At 44.4% G+C, this 19462-nt stretch overlaps 1 protein-coding gene and 1 long non-coding RNA gene across 4 annotated transcripts in view; one reads left to right on the top strand and one right to left on the bottom strand.

Moving 5' to 3' along the window:
* LOC149353372 (neuroguidin) overlaps nucleotides 1-14761 on the bottom strand; it is a 37169-nt gene extending 22408 nt beyond the window's left edge. The window contains exons 1-7 of one of the 2 annotated variants that reach the window (XM_089582506.1): nucleotides 14575-14761; nucleotides 14256-14399; nucleotides 12931-13068; nucleotides 11330-11414; nucleotides 7727-7779; nucleotides 7446-7548; nucleotides 5809-5933 (exon numbers count right to left, since the gene is read on the bottom strand). In XM_089582506.1, the coding sequence (XP_089438632.1) occupies nucleotides 5809-5933; nucleotides 7446-7548; nucleotides 7727-7779; nucleotides 11330-11414; nucleotides 12931-13068; nucleotides 14256-14399; nucleotides 14575-14583 (657 nt within the window). In that variant the 5' untranslated portion in view covers nucleotides 14584-14761. The remainder of the gene's footprint in view (nucleotides 1-5808; nucleotides 5934-7445; nucleotides 7549-7726; nucleotides 7780-11329; nucleotides 11415-12930; nucleotides 13069-14255; nucleotides 14400-14574) is intronic. The other variant, XM_089582505.1, reaches the window with a different exon arrangement.
* A 294-nt stretch (nucleotides 14762-15055) lies between these two features.
* Nucleotides 15056-17662, top strand: LOC149353371 (uncharacterized). Of its 2 annotated transcripts, none has more exons than XR_016290958.1 (2): nucleotides 15056-16744; nucleotides 17181-17662. It is a non-coding gene; the product is annotated as an uncharacterized LOC149353371 (long non-coding RNA). The 2 variants fall into 2 exon arrangements; XR_016290959.1 differs by lacking the exon at nucleotides 15056-16744 and adding an exon at nucleotides 16779-16989.
* The last annotated feature ends 1800 nt before the right edge of the window (nucleotides 17663-19462 follow it).

Genomic DNA, 19462 nt, shown 5'->3' with positions numbered 1-19462 from the left:
TGCGTTCAATTAATGTGACGTCTTTGGGGCAAGTTAACTCTAAGGAGGCCAATTTCTCCAGAAAAAATGGGTAGCAGATGGCAAAAGATGAACCTCCAAACTTTCTGCTGAACACCAAGTGCAACTTGGAAAACCCTGTCACCGGTGCCAGCACAGCACACTGCAGGGTGGCGCAGCTGAAGTGCGGCAAAATCATGAAGGGATGGCAGGAATTTTTATCTCGCAAATCAGCACTGTACACAAGGTTGCAGGGGGGATATGGGTCTTAAAGCATTTTTTTTTTATTGACAGACCAAATGCAATGAAACTGCACAGACTTATTCAGTTTTTTCTGCTGATTTCAAATATGAAATTTGTTTATTTCTAGGCCAATCAGTTACTGAGATATTAATATATATCATGCCATTGTCTGCTCAAACAATAGAAAAAAAATGGGCCACCAGATATTTAATTTTAAAATGTGGGTAGATATTACAATGTGTGAGGAATGCAACGCTGTAAGCAGTTTTCAGTTCTTTGTCCGTGTGGACAAATGGGCTTAATATAGTTAGTTTCATGTGTGTCATGTGTTTTCTGGCACTGTATGTCTGGTTAACTCACTTGAAAACTAACTATTCAGCCCATTTGTCCACACGGACAAAAAACTGAAAACTGCTTACAGCGTTGCATTCTTCACACATTGTAGTATCTACCCACATATTAAAATTAAATTTCTGGTGGCCCATTTTTTTTCTATTGTTTGAGCAGAGAATGGCATGATATATATTAATATCTCAGGAACTGATTCGCCTAGAAATAAACAAATTGCACATTTGAAATCAGCAGAAAAAACTGAATAAGTCTGTGCAGTTTCATTGCATTTGGTCTCTAAATAAAAAAAAATGCTTTAAGACCCATGTCCCCCCTTAATGTTGATCCATAGAGTTTCTTACTAGTATTACCTAGAGGGAAAGCAGGCGGCGCTGCACTTCAGCCACCATGGACGCTCAAAGCATCATGGGGCGGTGAGCTACTTGTTGCGCCACACCGTCGTAATTTTTCGGGAACATGGAGTGGCACTACTAACATCACTTGTTGTTGGGCTAGTTGGTAATACATACGTCTTGTGTGTTGTGTTTTGTGCGCTGGTTCCTTCAGAACTACTAAGAAGTTTCATTCCGAAAATGCTGTTCGTGTGTGCGCAGACGACTTTGGCGCGAACGCAGTGTGCAAAACTAATAGTAGTGAAAACGCGACGACACACGACGCCAATAAAAGGTTTCACTTTTCTGAAATGCCATTAAAAACCTCTTATAGTGTTTAAGCAACAACATCTTTTTTTGAAAACATATTTACTTTTGAAAGTGCGTCTGTTAATAACGAAATATTAGTTTTTATAGTGTTCATCACTTGGCCAATAGGAGAGCGAGTCGTCTCTTATTTTGGGCAAACTTTGCACTTAAATGCTTTTCTGCTCGTTTGTTGCAATCATTAGACAAGATATTGAATGTTAGGACGTTTGTAGTTATCAAACAGCTTTATTTCTCTATTATTTTTTGGCCAAAAGTTGCAGTTCCGCAACAGGTAGCTCACCGCCCCATGATGCTTGGAGCGCCCATGGTGGCTGAAGTGGTCTCGAGGGGTCGCCATGCAAACTCCCATAGACGGGCTGCCAGCTTTCCCTCTAGGTAATAGTAAGAAACTCTATGTGTTGATCTATCGATGGTCGAAGACAATGCAGGCATACACAAATAAGATGGTGGTGCCAATGCCAATTCTGCATCATCTCTGCTCTAAATCTGCTCTTTATCCTGTGCACGGCTCCCTCTGTTCCGGCAATTCACATTCTCTCCGCAGCAGTGCTGCTACACGCCTCCCCCATATAAAAAAACCAGACGGTGGCATCTTCCATGCTCACAGGAATTGATGCAGTGCACGGTTCAGAGCTGAGAGGACACTGCAATCAATCAATCAATCAACCCAATCAAGTGCACAGGAGAAGCAATGGCCTGCAACTTCTAAAATTTTTCAGGCACACCCATAAAACTCATGACAAAAATTTTTCTTCCTATTTCTGAACTGGCAACTTCAAAACCCTACAACTCAAGTTCTGTGATAGCCAGGATGATAACTTTACTCTTACTGCATTCCTTAATTAATATCAGGAAAAACTAATAGCATGCATTTTGCAAATTTCCTCCAACAAAGTTTGTCGAAAGCCCACGACAAAAACCTTACACAAAATACTACGTACGTGTATGGAGACTTGCTCTATATGAAATTAAATGGCACATCTGAAATCGGTTGGTTGGTTGGTTCATGGGGTTTAACGTCCCAAAGCGACTAATACCCCTGCCACACGGCAAATTTAATGTCATTCCCATCGAATGACATTCGTTCGACTTAATGTCATTTTTTCTGCGCGCTGCTACACGGCAAAAACTAATGTCATTTGCAAATGATGGCGATTGCGATGGAAAAAGAGTACAGTGAGTACAGCATACAAAAATTTCGATGTATGCTTCAATACGTTGCAAAAAGTATTGCTTTGCTAATGGAAACCGATTCTAAAATCTTCATCTTCATTTTAATCAACGTATTTAGATAGGCGCGCTGTGCGAGGGATCTAAAAACGTTGATTTCAATAACGTGTTGATCACTGCTATCCACCACAAGTCCAAGCCAAGCCAAACCTCAGCCAGCGGCGGCAGGCAAATGGCGGACGTCATATTGTGAAATGCTCTCTATGGTGAAATTAGACAGTATTAGCTGTGCGTCCGCAAAAGCTTTGCGCATGCTACGGGCGCACCTTGCGCGCACTGCCGCCCGTCCTCACAACAGTTTTAGTAGGGAGCACGGTGGTTGGGTGTGACTAGCGTAGCGCGCGAGAAGCATAACATACTGTGGCGCCATCTAGACGATAGCAAGTCAAACCTCCTGAACTGAGTGCCGAAAAAACGTTTTTCTCTTTTATTAACGGCAGTAATGAATGCATTCGAAGGCTTTGTTTTTTTTATGTAAATCAATTGGATGAAATGAAAATGTAGATTCTAGTGCAAAGTTGGAGAAATACTTCGCTCGGGGTCGTTGCTATGACGACAGTGTACGCCGTACATAGTTAAGCCTAGCATCAAGAAATTCTGAAATTTATCTCAAAAGCGACTGATATTTCAAACCTATATTGTTACGGAGGGATGAGAATGCACAAAATAAAAGCGAATACAACCGTTTAGAGCAAGCTATCACGTCGAAAAATGCAGCGGCGACGCAGTATTCGGTCCGAAGCGGGCGAGCTGGGCGTCGCCATGTTGTGAATGTTAACCACGCAAGGCTGGTAGCGAGAGTGAGTTTTATTTTTTTCCAATTCTATTTGGCATTTTTATATACATAAATGAACGACAGCACGATCGTAGGGACGCGGAAATATTACAGTGCTTGTGACGTTTTTGTAATCGTGCTTTTCGGTGTATATTCTCACCAAGTCTCTGGTGTCGAGGGAACACATTAGCTCGGACGTCGCAGGCGAATGTGTTCAGGGAACTCATTCGATACCTAATGTCGTTTTCATCGAATGACATTAGATTTTCTCGTGTGGCAGCAAACTAATGTCGTTTTGAACGAATGTCATTCGATGGGAATGACATTAAATTTGCCGTGTGGCAGGGGTATAAGGCTATGAGAGACGCCGTAGCGGAGGGCTCCGAAAATTTTGACCACCTGGGGTGCTTTAACGTGCACTGACATCACACAGTACACGGGCCTCTGGAATTTCTCCTCCAAAGAAATTCCAGCCGCCGCGGCCGGGATCGAACCCGTGTCTTTTGGGTCAGCAGCCGAGCACCATAGCCACTGAGCCACCGCGGCGGCATACATCTGAAATCGGTAGACAGAAATTTCCGCATTTATTCACATAATGAACTCACTCGCATACTGAATCCACCCTCCATTTTTGTCAATGAGAATTTGCTTTCTGTTCTAACCTCGTGTAAAAAACACGCACCTGACCCTAAGGGCTGGTGGTTCAGCAGTGATTAGCCAACACCGTCGGATTATTGCAAAACCATCGAATCGCGCCATAATACAGCAAACACCTTGTGGAGCTAAAGATGGTTAACACTGGTAACACAAGAACGCGAGTGACGCGAGGTCGCAACTTGTCGACCGTGTGCTTTTGTTGACAATGGATGGATGGGCAAGTGGATGACAGGCTGGTGACAGTGAGCAGACAGATGGGCGTTTGTTATGAAATTTCAACTCACAAAAAATCTGTCGAAACCAATTTTTTCTCACATAATGAACCAACCCTCCACTCACACTGATTTAAAGTTTCCGGAAAAAAAAAAAAAATCTGTTTATTATGAGAGTAAATAAGTTAAAATACGTGTTCCCTGAAAATTTCATAATTGTCACTTCATTTACAAAATTATTTAAAGACCACCTTCCCCCCTTAGAAGAGAGGATCGAAGGTGACTTCTATTTTTTAACTTAGAAGGATGAAATTTGGCAGACTGGCTTAAAACAGCATCAAACAATCAGATATAAAGTTTCACAATGACAGCTTAAGTAGGTTCCCTTTCATCATTGTTTATATGTTGTTCCCATGTTGCTTGCTTGTAGAAAGCCTAGCATGACAAAAATTAGGCTACAGGTCTGCAAATGCTTTTAATATTTACCAAGACGTGCGATGTAAATCAAGACTCTCATTTTTTTTTATTTCTGTGCTCTATTTTTAAAGGACATAATATGCACCTTCTCTTTATGGTTAGAATGTATCATGCTCTAATTACCATGTAATAAAAACATGTGAGCGTAAATGGTAAATCTGAGACTGTATCGATGCAGACCACATTTCAGCGATCACAACAAAACAAACGGGGTAAAAATCCATGCACCCATTGTTGTGCTATATTTTCCATGAGCAAGGTATTAAGCTCAAAACAAAGTTTAGTTTAGTTTATGGGGTTTAACGTCCCAAAGCGACTAAGGCTATGAGAGACGCCGTAGTGGAGGGCTCCGGAAATTTCGACCACCTGGGGTTCTTTAACGTGCACTGACATCGCACAGTACACGGGCCTCGAATTTCTCCTCCAAAGAAATTCAGCCACCGCGACCGGGATCGAACCCGCGTCTTTCGGGCCAGCAGCCGAGCACCATAGCCACTGAGCCACCGCGGCGGCGGTTCAAAACAAACTTTCAAGAAAACAAGCGTGAAAGTTCTAAGCTAGCACACACTGTCTATGAGTAGATGCTGACAAATATACTTATTTGGAGCGCTTAAAGCTCATTTTTCGGGTGAAATATTTCAGTACAACATAGAAAGTGTTGGAGGCTCCAAAAAGCGTACTTTTCAAAAATAGACTTTTTTCCCGATTTTTGCAATCTGATCCCCACATCCCCCCTTAATTTGATTTTGCTTTTTGAACTAACACTGCCACTGAGCTGTCATGAGCCTGCAATAGAAGATCTGGCAGATACTGAAACTTGTTTACCAAAGCATGGCTGCCCTGACCCTTGTCAGCTGCAATTCCACCAGCCATGCTAATTACCTGACATCCCTCTATTCTTTGCACTAGTTTTCTGTGCCTTTTTGAAGCCACACACCAGCTACAGCCCTTTGTGGTACGCTGCAACAAACGACGCCTCATTCTTTTGCAGAATGCACATCCAAGCAACAGAAAGACATGGAATGAATGGCGTGATCACCTCTCAAGCAAAATTTTTCTCAACGTGTTTCTACAACAGCAATGTTCATAATTGTGAGATTAACAGTGTGTTTTATGCGTACTACTTGCACATTACTGAGTAACCATCAAAGGCAGTAGCACTGACCTTAATTTCAACAGGGCCATCATAAAATTCATTTCGCAATTCTTCTATAACACTAGTGCTCAAGGCTTTCCTCTTTGCTCGTTCGAGGAGTCGTTCTCGCCGCTCCTTTTCAGTCTCATCACCATCTGCAATTTAATAACATAGTATAAGCACATTTCACAGTGAAAATCAGCATTCTCAGAATGAAAGCAATCACTGAAGGTGAAACAGAAAGACTTGGGACAAAGCATCACAAAAGCACATGAGTGAGGCAACACACAGACAGAGTGCCACTAGTACACAGCTACAGGAGGAAGGCTCCCTGCCACTACACTCCGATCGCTTTCAGTTGCTAAAGAAGCGGGTTCCAAGAAAACGAAAAAACCTCCGCCCCCACTGAGCTTTCCAAGATTGACTATGGTGCCAGTACCAAACTAATATAGTAGAAACCTGCTGCTACGTTCTCCTGGTTCCTGTCCAAGCTTTCCATAAACACAAGCAATACAGACTTGGTTGTTATGTTGCGATCGTGGCAGCGTTACCGCATGCTACAAAGTGAATGCCGCTTCGCGATAGTGCTTTGCCCCGCGTTGGCATTTTGACAGGCTACGTTTAGCGCGCAGAGAATGATGACGGCAGACTGGCTCGATCCCACCGGCGCTTGGCCGCCACAGAGTTCAGCAACTTTCATCATGTTGCACCTATGAAGACTACATTTATGGGGGGGGGCATCTTGTTGTGGCTGTTGGTGGAGTTCCATCCCTGCTGCGGCGTGAGCACGAACAACCAAAGGCATGAAAACAATGTGGATGGGCTCAGAGGCCTGTTTCAGTCATTCACATTTGCCTGCAGCTTAGAAACTTTTGTGACGGTACAGCGCAAAACACTGGGACAAGAGACAAGCGCTTGTCTCTTGTCCCGGTGTTTTGCGCTGTTCCGTCACAAATGAATAACAAACATGCCCAAGCTGCTGTCCTAGCTTAGAAACACAATTCCGAGGTTCTAATAGTCAATGATTGTGTAGGATTAAAGCGGCTGCTGCGAAAACAGCGACGGAGTGTGCATGCGTGCCCAAACTTTATCCACTCCGTGCACCTTTCCTCTTTGCTGTTCCCTTCCTTTCCCCAACTCAGACAGAGGGAGAGCCATGCAAGGGCATTTATGACATTCTGTGCACGCAAACGATCGTGCGAGCCACAAAGCCTTGCAAATTTCAGAGAAGCATGGGGCTCCCACTAGAAGTAAAAAAAAGAAAAGACAACAGACACCGATGTACGTTGTTTTCATGCATTTCCCGGCTACTGTGTCTTCCAGCCGACAGATATGCTTTTCTTTTTCTTTTTCATTCTCTCATGAAAAACGCGACAGCGGGGTTCTATGGTAAATGACAATGCCATGCCCCTTCCCGACTAATTTACTCAAATGCACACCCCTCCTTCCACACACAGTTCGTCACATCTAAATTATTTTATGTTCTTGCATGGGTCAAGTGCATTCACACCACTTTTTTTTTCGTCCTCAGTTGCTTCCAAGTTCAGGCACCCACATCCCTGCACAGCATATATTTCACAATGTATGACAAAACATGATTAATTAAGAAAGGGTTGAACTGTGCAGCTGTGTTCTAAACTGGAACCAGAATGTCCAAGATAGATTACCATAGTGCACGGGAGCCAGCTTTGGTGGTCTATACAGCTTCGCTGCTTTCTTGTCTTGCTCTCCTTTTTCATCGTCAATAGTCCCCGTGGACTCGTCACCGCTCTGAAATAACAAAAATACTGAAATAATGCTCCTTAAACACTCACAAAAGGCATTTTGAGTTCCAATGACTGCCGGAGCAGGAATTAAAGCCCACAAAAGCAAAAATATTACACAAGCAAAACAAAAAAACACTAAAAGCAGTATGTATCCCCTTTTCATAATAGCGAAGGTTGCCTACTTCGGCTTCAAGGGCTGCTGGATTGGCTCTGAACCTCAAAGGATCATCAGCATCTGAAAATAGCAATGAATAAATATGTAAATAATACAGCAATAATAACTTGTGCAAGTTCATGCATGTTTTGTTGTGACAAAGCACGGCTGCGTGCACCTTCCACCCTGAACTTTTCACGCAAAGGCAGCGTGGAGAAGAAGAAAGGTCTGAACATGAGACAGTAGGAAGAACAAATGGAATTGAAAAAGCGGTAGGTTGTGAGCAACATACGGCAGAGATGTTTCAATCAGATTAAAAGTTTTAACTGCCTTCCCAAAACAGCCGCGTTCTTGTAGGAAGAAGCAAGGGGGATGGTAGGAAGCTCCCAAATCTCATTCAAAAAGCATACTAAGCATGCTGCAGCCCTACGAATACAGCTGGAAATTTCATCACCTCACATAAGACAAGCAGCGTGGATGGCAACGGAAGCCATACTGATGAATCAAATGGACCCTGAACTTGCGCAAAAGTGGAAGTGGAGCTAGTTGGCAAGGCACGATTTAGAAAGGGGCTTAGTACAAGAGGCACAAGGGCTAGAGAGGAACACAGGCCGAGCGTTCGTCCTGTGTTTGGTTTTGGTTTTGGTTTTATGGGGTTTAACGTCCCAAAGCGACTAAGGCTATGAGAGACGCCGTAGTGGAGGGCTCCGGAAATTTCGACCACCTGGGGTTCTTTAACGTGCACTGACATCGCACAGTACACGGGCCTCTAGAGTTTCTCGTCCAAAGAAATTCGACCGCCGCGGCCGGGATCGAACCCGCGTCTTTTGGGTCAGCAGCCGAGCACCATAACCGCTGAGCCACCGCGGCGGCGTTCGTCCTGTGTCCCTCTCATGTCCTTGTTTCTCTCACGCTAAGCACCCCTCCAAATCGGGCCCTGAATCACTTGCTGACCATGCTGAGTAAACACAGTAGATCACATCGCCCTGAACACTTCTGACTAGTTGCAGAGTCCTTATGTGCCACCAAAGTGTGCCGTCAGTGACTGCAGCTACTCCGCCAACTGATGATGACAGGTGGGCAGGGTCTCAGCAGGCAAAGGTGGGACACGACTGTAGTAGGCGGAGCATCCCTCCCAGAGAGACAAGTCAAGAGGAAAATGGAGGAGAGAATTCGAGCTGAGGAATTCGATGCATCACCTTTAATTCCTCCCCTCTTGTACAACAGAGTTTGCAAAATTTATTCAGTAAAAACTGGTTTGGTTTGGTTTATGGTGTTTAACGTCCCAAAGCGACTAATGCTATGAGAGACGTCGTAGTGGAGGGCTCCGGAAATTTCGACCACCTGGGGTTCTTTAATGTGCACTGACATCGCACAGTACACGGGCCTCTAGAATTTATTCAGCAAAAACTGTTCTGGGACATTGTCATTTCTAAGAAGGGATTCACAACACAGACGAAATCCTAAATTTGGCTGGCGGAGACAGTGCATTATGAGACACCACATCACAGGTTGGTGACATGTCCATGGTCAATGTGAACAAAGAAAAAAAGACAGCACCATTTCCCTCTGCATTGCTAAGCAGAAAAATACACATTTAAAAAAAAAAAAAGGGAGTGCTTTCTTGCTTTCTCTGTCATGTGAATGCATTTAGCTAGTGAACTGTCCACTAAATCAGTGCAATGCCCGAAATTTGTTTGCTAACTCATCTGTTGAGAAAACCCCCACATGGTGCTTAACCAAGAGGGGCTTAACCTACTCAAAACTGTTTCTCAAGATGGACAAAGAGGTGTTTCAAGGCACTTTTGAACTTGCCAGTGCAACACAAATTCACGACATACAGTAAAACCTCGTTAATTCGAGTTCACTGGGACCGCAAAAAATTAACGGATTAACCGGCCACCGTAAAAAATAAGACCCAGGCAAAAAGGTTTGCTTGCGGGAACACGCTACCTACATGAGACAAATTTTACAATTACCACATACCAAAATAAAAAAGGCCGACTCTAAATACAAGCCGGTGAAGGCCCCCACCCTCCATCTCTTCCCCTGCATCATCCCGCCCCCGTACTTTGTTTCGTAGTTTCCCGCAGGATGGAATCGCAGCACGTGGAGAGCAGTCTGACCCAATTGAGATCGTGAAAAACTGTGGTACACGTAAGCTCCGTCTTTAAGGGTGTGACATGACAGCAGTTCCTCTTGCCCATGCAGACGTGCACATGCTTTTTTTTCATGATTAGAATTATTATGTGAAAGACTACTCAACGTACATATAAAGCCCCACTTTAAACAAGCCATACAAACGTACCTGCGTGGCGTAGCGGTAATGTGTGACTCACAACCTGAAGGTCAGGGGCTTCTAATGCGCCGCTGGTGTGTCTGGTGCCATCTATGGGAGCCTTTTGTAACAGCCACGTTTTTGGCCAGTTCGGATTTTTCTGTCATGCCAGCGGAAATGCTGACGCCAACTTTTCTGTGACATGGGGCCTTTATGCTAGTCAGTATGGGACAGTACAGGGCGTCGTTTTTTGGCTTTCGCATAAGAACGATGCCCCGTCCTGTCCTTCCACACTTGCGTGCAGCTCAACTGACTAGCGGCAAACTGAACTGCAAACAGCCCTGCAATTTCGGGTCCCGGCAAAACGCACGCCTCGGAGATTATCAAAAGCTAGCCCTCGCACCCCGATCACTCCCCCAAGGTAGCAACTGCCAGTGCAAACTAAGGAAATGGCACGCAATTTCAACTTCCTTTAGCGCAAAACAATTTTCACATGAATTAACAACTTTTCTGAAGCCTGCAGCCCCATGAGTCTTGCTGGTAGTACGGCATGGGGCGTGCACTACCCGCCGCTTGTCCAAAGCTACCTTAGATCAACCCCGACGATCAATATCGACGATCGTTTTTCTAAAGAAAGGTTGGTTGACTCATGCGTGACGGTACTAAACCTTTAACCCCGACACACCACTCAAAGAAATGGCTCAGGCGGCATTAGGCACAGTCAAGAACACCCACTGCGGGCACGGAGTAAGAATGGTAGCGTCACTTAACAAGAGCATGCGCGCGTTTCACTAGTCCGCAAGCCATGCCATAGGTTGGTTCTTGTGCTGGGAGTATTGGGGCTGGGGAGCTTCGCATACCAAGCATCAGCATCGCTCTGCGGCACCGCCTCGCAGCTCTGAGGGGCCGTCGCTTCACTGGTTTGTCGTGAAACTGGGATCGGGCATTCCCGCATAGCACCCTAGATCTTCGAATTAACTGCGCCGGTGCAGGCCGCTACTTCGAATTACCAGGTAACATTTGCATCAGAAATTGCAGGACTGCAGAAATTCTTCGAATTATCTAGAATTTCGAATTAACCGAGTTTGAATCATCCAGGTTCTGCTTTATTGCAGATCTCTCACTAACTACATGGTGAACTCCATAATGTAATCATGCCAGAATATTAATGTCACGCACCGACACTCAACTACACAAATATTTAAAATTCCTCAAGCACACATCACAATGAGTAGCAAATGATAAATTACATGGACAACTAACGTGCATTTCACAACACTAGGTGACACATTCTGCTGGAAGCCAACCGCTCGTGCTGCAGTATTAATGTGATGCAGTGGGAGGTAAACTTACCGACAGTTCCCGTGGCAGCTGTTTTCACTATTTTATCAATCTGGTACTTCAGCTTCTGGTCTATGGGACGAATTCTTTCCAGGACCTAGAAGGAGTGCAATCCAGCACATTTTGCAGCAAGCACACAGCTCTGACACACAAGGTCATGCATGATCAGCCTACCGTACGCTGCACAAAAAACTGTTAGCACGAGCAGCAGAGAGCGAAACTAAATCCGGCAGAGGCAACCGTGCTCCCAAAAGCTGAGGGCCATACCATTTTTTTTCTCTACAGCACTCCCCTTTCTCTTGAGTTTTTAACCTGCGGGGACCCCTGCCTTTAGCCAATTTCTTGGGCTGCATAGGTGGTGCTAGCACAGTGGTGCTGAGCGTCTCGGCATCGCAAGCTATTGTGATAGCATTTATTTTTTCCTCTTAAGAAACCGTGATGTTTTTCCATGAAAAAATTTCCCGACTGGTCGAGAGGATTGTGACATCATGAGCACCAGCAAATTTCAAAATCTGAGAACTAGAATGTTCAAGTAGCACCTCCCTTGGATTATCATATTGGATTATACTAACCCGACCCACCCTTCTGCCTTAATCCACCTTTATCTGTTTTCTGGGCGTGGGCCTAAATACTTCTAAAATTTGGGGCGTTGTTTGGAATATTTGGAAATGGGCCAACTTCCAAATCAGGGTTCATGCTAGTTATGAGCTCCAAAATTCAAGAGTTTTCAAGGACTTTCAAGCACTCGCCAAGGTTTTTTTCAAGGATGAACAAACACAATGGCTAATCAAAACAATTATTTCTTCACACCACGAATGTAACTTTTATTGCACAAGGCACTTCTACCAACGAAACTGCACAAGCTAAGTTGCTCTTCAGTCACAACTTTCATGAAAGCTTAGCTTCCTCCCTTTTCAAGCTCAACATTAAAGCTGAGAATATCTTATGCTTTCTCTCTCACAGTGTTTGTCAAACCATTGATCTATCACCCATGTAAGGTCATTAGTAGCTTCAGTTTTGCTTACTGCAAACACTGCAAGTTAAAAATGGCACCAATGTATGCACTACATCAGCCATTAGCAGGGATACAAAGTCACGTGCCCCTGCTATTAGCAATAAACTGCTTTCGGAAAATACCCCAGGTATCTTATTGAGAATGGTTTGGTTTGGTTTATTGGGGTTTAACGTCCCAAAGCGACTCAGGCTATGAGGGACGCCGTAGTGAAGGGCTCCGGAATTTTGACCACCTGGGGTTCATTAAGGTGCACTGACATTGCACAGTACATGGGCCTCTAGAATTTCGCCTCCATCGAAATTCGACCGCCGCGGCCGGGATCGAACCCCCGTCTTTCGGGTCAACAGCCGAGCACCATGACCACTGAGCCACTGCGGCAGCTTTATTGAGAATGCAACAACTATAGGTGTCTAGTGTGTCTTGCTCTACATTACACTCCTTATGCAGAAGAGCAGTGCAAACATTACACTGTCTCCAAACACAGAATTAAAACAAAAAAAAAACAATGTAAATCAGGATACTGAAAAAAATATTACTAACTGCTCACTTCATGCAGATGCTAGGAAAGAAGAAAAAAATTAGAAGAAATAATGCATACAGTTCGAGCCTGCACGAGTCGTCGTATGGAGGGGTCACCGCTGATGCTCTTGCCAGATACTTTGCACCAAACAACATGTGTAAGGTCCAGCAGATAGCTGAGCATTACATGGTTCTTCATTTCAAGGAAACTCAAACCCTGCAACATAAACAAGGGACATAATGAGTTGCCAAAATACACTTCAAAAGAGTCCATAACAGTACAATTTTTACAACAGATTAGTCTCTGTAACTGCACCCACAAATAACTGGAGGATTTCTCAGCACATAAGCTGCGTTACCATGATCACTTTAAATGTGACTAATTGATCATCACACAAGTTACAGAATACAATTATTGCCACATGCATACAAAGCTGCAAACACATCCACAACTTCATGTTTCACAGCATGTTAACTACGAAACAATCAATTTGTTCAAAAACCTGCCTAAGGAACTAAAAATGTCAAGAGTGCACTGTGCTACCACTCACTGAAAGTTAAAATACTGGTCAAATGGAAATGTAAACCAGGATGCCACTCCCATGTCTACAATTCAGGATTCAAGCAACACTGCAACCAACCCTAAAATGCGGCAGCTATGCTAAATGATGTAATCCAGTCAGTATAACATCAGCAAGGCTGACACCTATATGCACAGGCGCGCAAGGCAGTGGTGCCCAATTCACTCATAGCAATACCTTATTTATTATTATTTATTCATTTACACAATACTGCAGGCCTTCGTGTGGCCCAAGCAGGTGGGGCATACAGATATTAATACAGCAAAATTAGCGCAGCACAAGTAAAATATACATCAATTATCAGTATGCAGAATACCAATGCAGTCCACTAAGAAAATATACATTCTCTCTGGTACTAAAAGAATGCCCAAAACAATAAAAACAAAGCGAAGAACATATATAGCACTGGACCATGCATACAGTTATGCCGACCCTGATACATGGTAATTCTGCTCCTGCTCATGTTCCAACTTAATTCAATACTGTTGTTGCACACGGGCAAACAAGGTTGTTTCATAGGAATTTTAAATTTTCAGTGCTATCGCATCTCAAACAGCACTGCACATGCACAAAATTGGGTAAAGTCACTAGAGCAGTGATTCAAGGCATCAGCGAGAACACCCCACCGAAGTCGCTCAAGGAGGGCCGATTCACCATGACAGCCATGTATACGTACTGATCGGGCATTAAAACTTCAGAACTCATACTTTTGAGATGCCCCAGTCATTTAACCTTCACTTCAGTTCACAAATAATTACAAGTCACTGTGGTGCCCCATGAAGCAAACTGGGGAACATCTTATATTCTTTGTTCAACAACTTACCGCCTCCGTGTTCAGTTCTTTGCTGCAGGCACGAGACGCAAGGCTTTCTACAGCGACAGACACAGCAGACGCCTTCTCTTTGACTTCTTTAAAGAGGGCAAGGAAGTCCGGAAGATTCTTCCCATGCTGGTCAGGACCTGCGATCTGGAGGGGCAAAATACACATTATGAGGACAACGAAAACCACTTGCAAGTACAAAACAGCTACATGATATCCGTGTCCAAAGCCAACAGCAGCATTAGAATTTTCCGTATTTTTCACGCTGGCCGCTTGATTTACTATAGTATATATATACGTATAAAAAAAAAACAAGTTGTACCTGCGACATGGTGGCACCTTATGTTAACTGCAAACTCAGCAGACGAGTACGCGCGTATGGATTACGCGCCTAGCTCGCTTTGCCGCTACCGTACAATACACGTGGTCTAGCGTTTTTGCATGGTTTCAGTAATTTCAGCTCTGTTGATTTTGCGGTCAGCCAGGTTGCCAGCCGAGTCTCTCGGGAGCCCCCCTCTGACTTGCTACGCACCACCTCCCTTGTGCTTCAAATGCATTCAAAAGCACTTCGACATTGCGTATTTTGTCAGCGAGTGAGTGAGTGAAAAATTTCATTATCGGTACTTAAAAACATTGTATAACCCATATTTTTATTTGCAAGTGACGCACGTATTATCACTGATCTCCACTAGGTGGCTGGATGCCGCATGGATGGATAGATAGATGGATGATAATGGCTTTATCCTTTGTACCGGGCGGTAGCTTTCGCCACCTAGCCTATACTTCCCCCATTGTTGATTTATTTTTCCTTTCCCTTTCTCTCTTACAATGCCTAATCTGTCTATCCTTTTCCCCTCAAAATTCACCCCTCCCTTGATTTCCGCCACCAATCCTCCAACCTCCCATTCGGCAATGTCACGCTTTTCCCATCCACTCGCCCGTCCTCCCCAGTAAATCCCAGCGCTATCTCTATGTCCGTTGCTGCCCCCTCTGGGAGGGCTGGGCGGAGTTCTGCGCACCTCAGAACCAAGTGCTCTATGGTCTCCGTTTCCGTTTTACAAGCAGAGCACAAAATATCCACTTCTTCAAATTTGGACCTATACGGTTTTGTTCTCAGAGTCCCTGTCCTAGCCTCAAAAAGCAGTGAACTGCCCCGCGAATTATCGAATAATCGCTCTTTTTTGATGTCCTGTTTTCGTGTCCTATATATGCCTAGCGCCGATTTTTCCTGCATTCTTTCTTTCCACATCCTTCTTTCCGTCTCCTTTACCTCCGCTTTCACGTTAGTATTTTGTTGCGTCCCATCCCTCACCCGTAAATACTTCATTCTTAGCTTTCGGGTTCTATTAGTCCATTTTGTGTTAATACTTTTCATGTACAGATACTTGTACACCTTTTTTGCCCATCTTGTTTCCTCCATTTGAGTTAGTCTCTGATCATATTTCAGTTTGCTGATGGCCTCCCGAACCTCGAACGACGCCCAATCCATATCTCCCTGGACTCCCTCATTCGGAGTGTTCCCATGGGCTCCCAAGGCTAGCCTTCCTACACTTCTTTGTCTGACCTCTAGCCCTGACTGTACTTCTGATTTCATGCACAGGACTGCATTTCCAAATGTGAGGCCCGGTACCATGATTCCCTTCCATACTCCTCTAACCACCTCATACCTATTATAGTTCCATAGTGCTCTATGCTTCATAATGTCTGAATTCCTTTTTCCTTTATCCTTCAGAATCCTCTCATGCTCTTCCAGATATTTTTTCCCTTCAATTAGCCATACACCTAGATACTTATAAGTTCTCACATGGTCTATCATAGTGTCTTGTATTTCTAGTGGGTCTCCATTCTCATCATTATAGACCATTATCTGACTTCTCTCTTGCCCTCCTCACCACAGATTTTAGCTAGTTCCTGCAGCCTATCTCGCTTGTCTGCTAGTAGAACAATATCATCCGCATACATCAGTCCAGCCAACACTTGGTTTACCTTCTGACCATCCTGCATATAACTCACGTCAACTCCTACCCCACTCTCTTCCAACCTCTTTTCCATTTGGTTCACATATACCATGAAAAGTAGAGGTGATAGTGGGCAGCCCTGCCTTAGCCCTCTCTTAATTTTAGCTGGTTTTGTAGTTTCTCCCTCCCAGGTTACTACGACCTCATTGTCTGAATATACACGTTGTAGATATTCAACCAGATTTCTATCAGCGCCATATCCGCTTTCCATGCATGTTTCCATGCCGCTTTCCGAGACGAGCGCGAGTGAAGCTACCGAAAGTTGGAGCGCTTCTCCCGGAAGTCGGGTGTCTGCTGTGTATTTCAATGCAAAAAGTCGTGTCTTTCGCCGGATGAACAGGATGAACGCAAAAGCTGAAATGAATAAGAACAAGCTTACCACTGCACTACAGTCGCGATCATAATTACCTGCGACGCTGTTGGCCACCTTCTTCTTGTGCGCGTTCGATAGAAAATACAGAACCAAGCATGCGGGTACGCTGCTCGACAGCTATATACAGAACTTTACAGCAGCACCCGACTCGCATCTATTCGTGACATGAGCTCGTACCACCTGAAGCGTGTTGCGAGTCATACTGAGAGCGACAGTACATCATATTGATGCTAAATCAAAATCGTTTTGCCACTTTCTGTAACTTGTGCATGTGCTAGATTCAGACCATTTGTAAAGTCACAGTATTCAAGCTCACACAGCTGAAAAAGCTCATGTGTCTGAAAAGGTAGTTGTAATGTTTTTGTGGCTTATTTTGTCTGATGCTTTACATTAGATCACAGCAGCAAATATCTGCTGTGCACAGTGATGTGCTATCAGTCTTTGTGCTTAAGACACCAGGGCTACTTTTGTTCAGTGAAATTTATTTGCTTGATTTGAGGAAGAATGTATTGAAATGCTTTATCACCATTTCTGCAGAATACACACAAGACAGCCAAGCTAATGGCAGCCAAACGGTGAATGATGTGCTCCACAGCTCGCCGCCACCTGCTGTCCGCAATGCCAAGCTGACAGCCGAAGAAGAAGAGGCAACTCCCCGGCCTACACACAGCGACGACACAGGAACCGAGCCAGTGGTTCACCGTCGGCAAAGTGGCCGGGTTGCTGCAGTGGAGGAAGCTCTGTCGACAGAACCTGAAAGCACGGCTTCAAGCTACAGAGGATGAGCGGACACAAAGGTGCATTGAACATCAATCAAGGCTGAAAATGATTGTAGACGAGCATGTGCTAAAAGAGCAGCAAAACACTGATGAAAAGCACAAAAGAAATGCAATTCATTAGATGAAGATGCGTATGTTGCGAGAAAAAGAAAAAAATGCTGAAGCTTAAGCAAGCTGTACTTGCTGAGCAACTTGAGGCTTTCTCTGCAAAGCAGCACTGAATAAAATCATTGTACCTAGTACTGTGCCACTGTCTTTCAACCCTTTATCAACTCTTTAGGTCATTTTAGCATTCCTGCAGTATTCTCAGTTCATGCTGATATTCACTTGCAATTGCAAAGCATTTAACACACAATTTTACCTCTAATCAGAGTACGTCTCACTGCCAGCTCCACTCTGGTTGTTTGTGAAGCAACGCTGAATAAGTCGTAGTCACAGCTGGGTGCCCAGAAGGGTGTCAGGGGGGCATGGTCCTGCGTCAACCTCTTCGGGCTCATCGCCATTTGGAACTGGGTCCCTCAGGGAACACGCAATGTTATCAGTGCTGCGCATGCCATGACGACGGCAGCTGACCGCTCCGTCTTCGTTTCGAACTTCTTTCCCAGGCACAAGAACCTCCTCTTCCACACTCCAAATGCTTGCTCTACTGAGTTCCACGTCTTGATATGGCTCCTGTTGTACCTGCCGGGAGCATGAAAAATAATTAACACAAGCATATCACACACTGGTGCTGCAAAATTGTTTCTCTTGCCTTTTCTGTGCGCAAGTTTGCGGGTTCCTGAGTGGCGCCATCAGAAAGGGCAAACACGCGTATCCTCGATCTCCAAGAAGGACACCATGTACTGCCTTTTGTTGGTAGCTCACCATCACTCGGCTGTTACAGAAGATGCGGTTATCGTGAACACTACCGGGCCAACTTGACACAATGTCGTAGAACTGAAGTTTAGGGCCTGCGACAACCTGCAAAGGAAACAAGGAAAGGAAGTTCAGACCACTGTGGCATGTGTGAGAGAGAAACACTTTACTTAGTGACAAATTAAGCACTCAGCAGCTCCTCGGCCAGTTGTACCAAGGCTAAATGGGCAGCCAGCTCTGCCAACCCGAGCCCCACGCATGCTAGGTTGACGGTAAAGGGCTGTGGGAAATGGGGGCATTGCAAGGCTTGTGGCATGTGTGGATAATGCCAGGTATACATGAAACTGTAGTGTGCCCTTTTGCTTTGTAAACTACTCTGCAAAGGTGCACCTACACCTGCCTCACAACATTTTTGTGTATGATGTTCTGTGCGTGCATCTGTATGCTGTGTGTGATCTCTCGCGTGAAAAGGAATAGGCTGTCAAAGCCAGACAGCTTCCATAGTTTCCATATGAATACTGTTTGGCACTTCTGCCTGCTGCGGAAAGGCAAGACACGCTACCACGGATAACACGACATGCACATCCTTGAGGGATGTGTACCGTTGAACACTGCCACAACCCGTCACAAACCAATAGGCACTTTTCTGGAGACGCATTTCTTGCCAACGACAAAAATTATACTAGATGTGAAATATCAAAGAACAATCTTGGTATAAATCAAAGATTTATATTGAGATTTATCGACCGAGTGTTCGCTTTAAACTAGAAATCAAAAATAACATGTCATATTCGACATCTGGCAAATCTGAAAGAAAAAGAAGTGATTTACCCTTTTAGAGAGCCTGAAACCTGGTTGGTGCCTACACTGCGCATAAATACTGGTAAACAGCGCCTGCAATATACACTTCTTTCTCTTCTAAACGCATACAAATTTGCCAATTTCAACTTGTTTACCTGCACTCATCGTGAACTGTGTTGCTTATACGTAGACTGTGATACAAAATGATTTTTTTCCTTTAAACTGCACTGAGTGGCGTTTTTGCTTTCTCTAATTTGTATTGTTTCTTCATTGTGCTTGTTGTTGTATTGCTAAAAGATACTTATGTAATGATGTTCGGATGACCATGTAAATTGCACATATGTATAAACTAGACATAAGATTGTTCTTGGTGTTAACAATGTG

The sequence above is a fragment of the Amblyomma mixtum genome, chromosome 3, assembly GCF_055824585.1.
Source record: "Amblyomma mixtum isolate Tamu chromosome 3, ASM5582458v1, whole genome shotgun sequence".
NCBI lineage: Eukaryota > Metazoa > Arthropoda > Arachnida > Ixodida > Ixodidae > Amblyomma > Amblyomma mixtum.
Note: the sequence above shows the minus strand (reverse complement) of the source record. Positions and strands in the feature narration are given on the sequence as shown.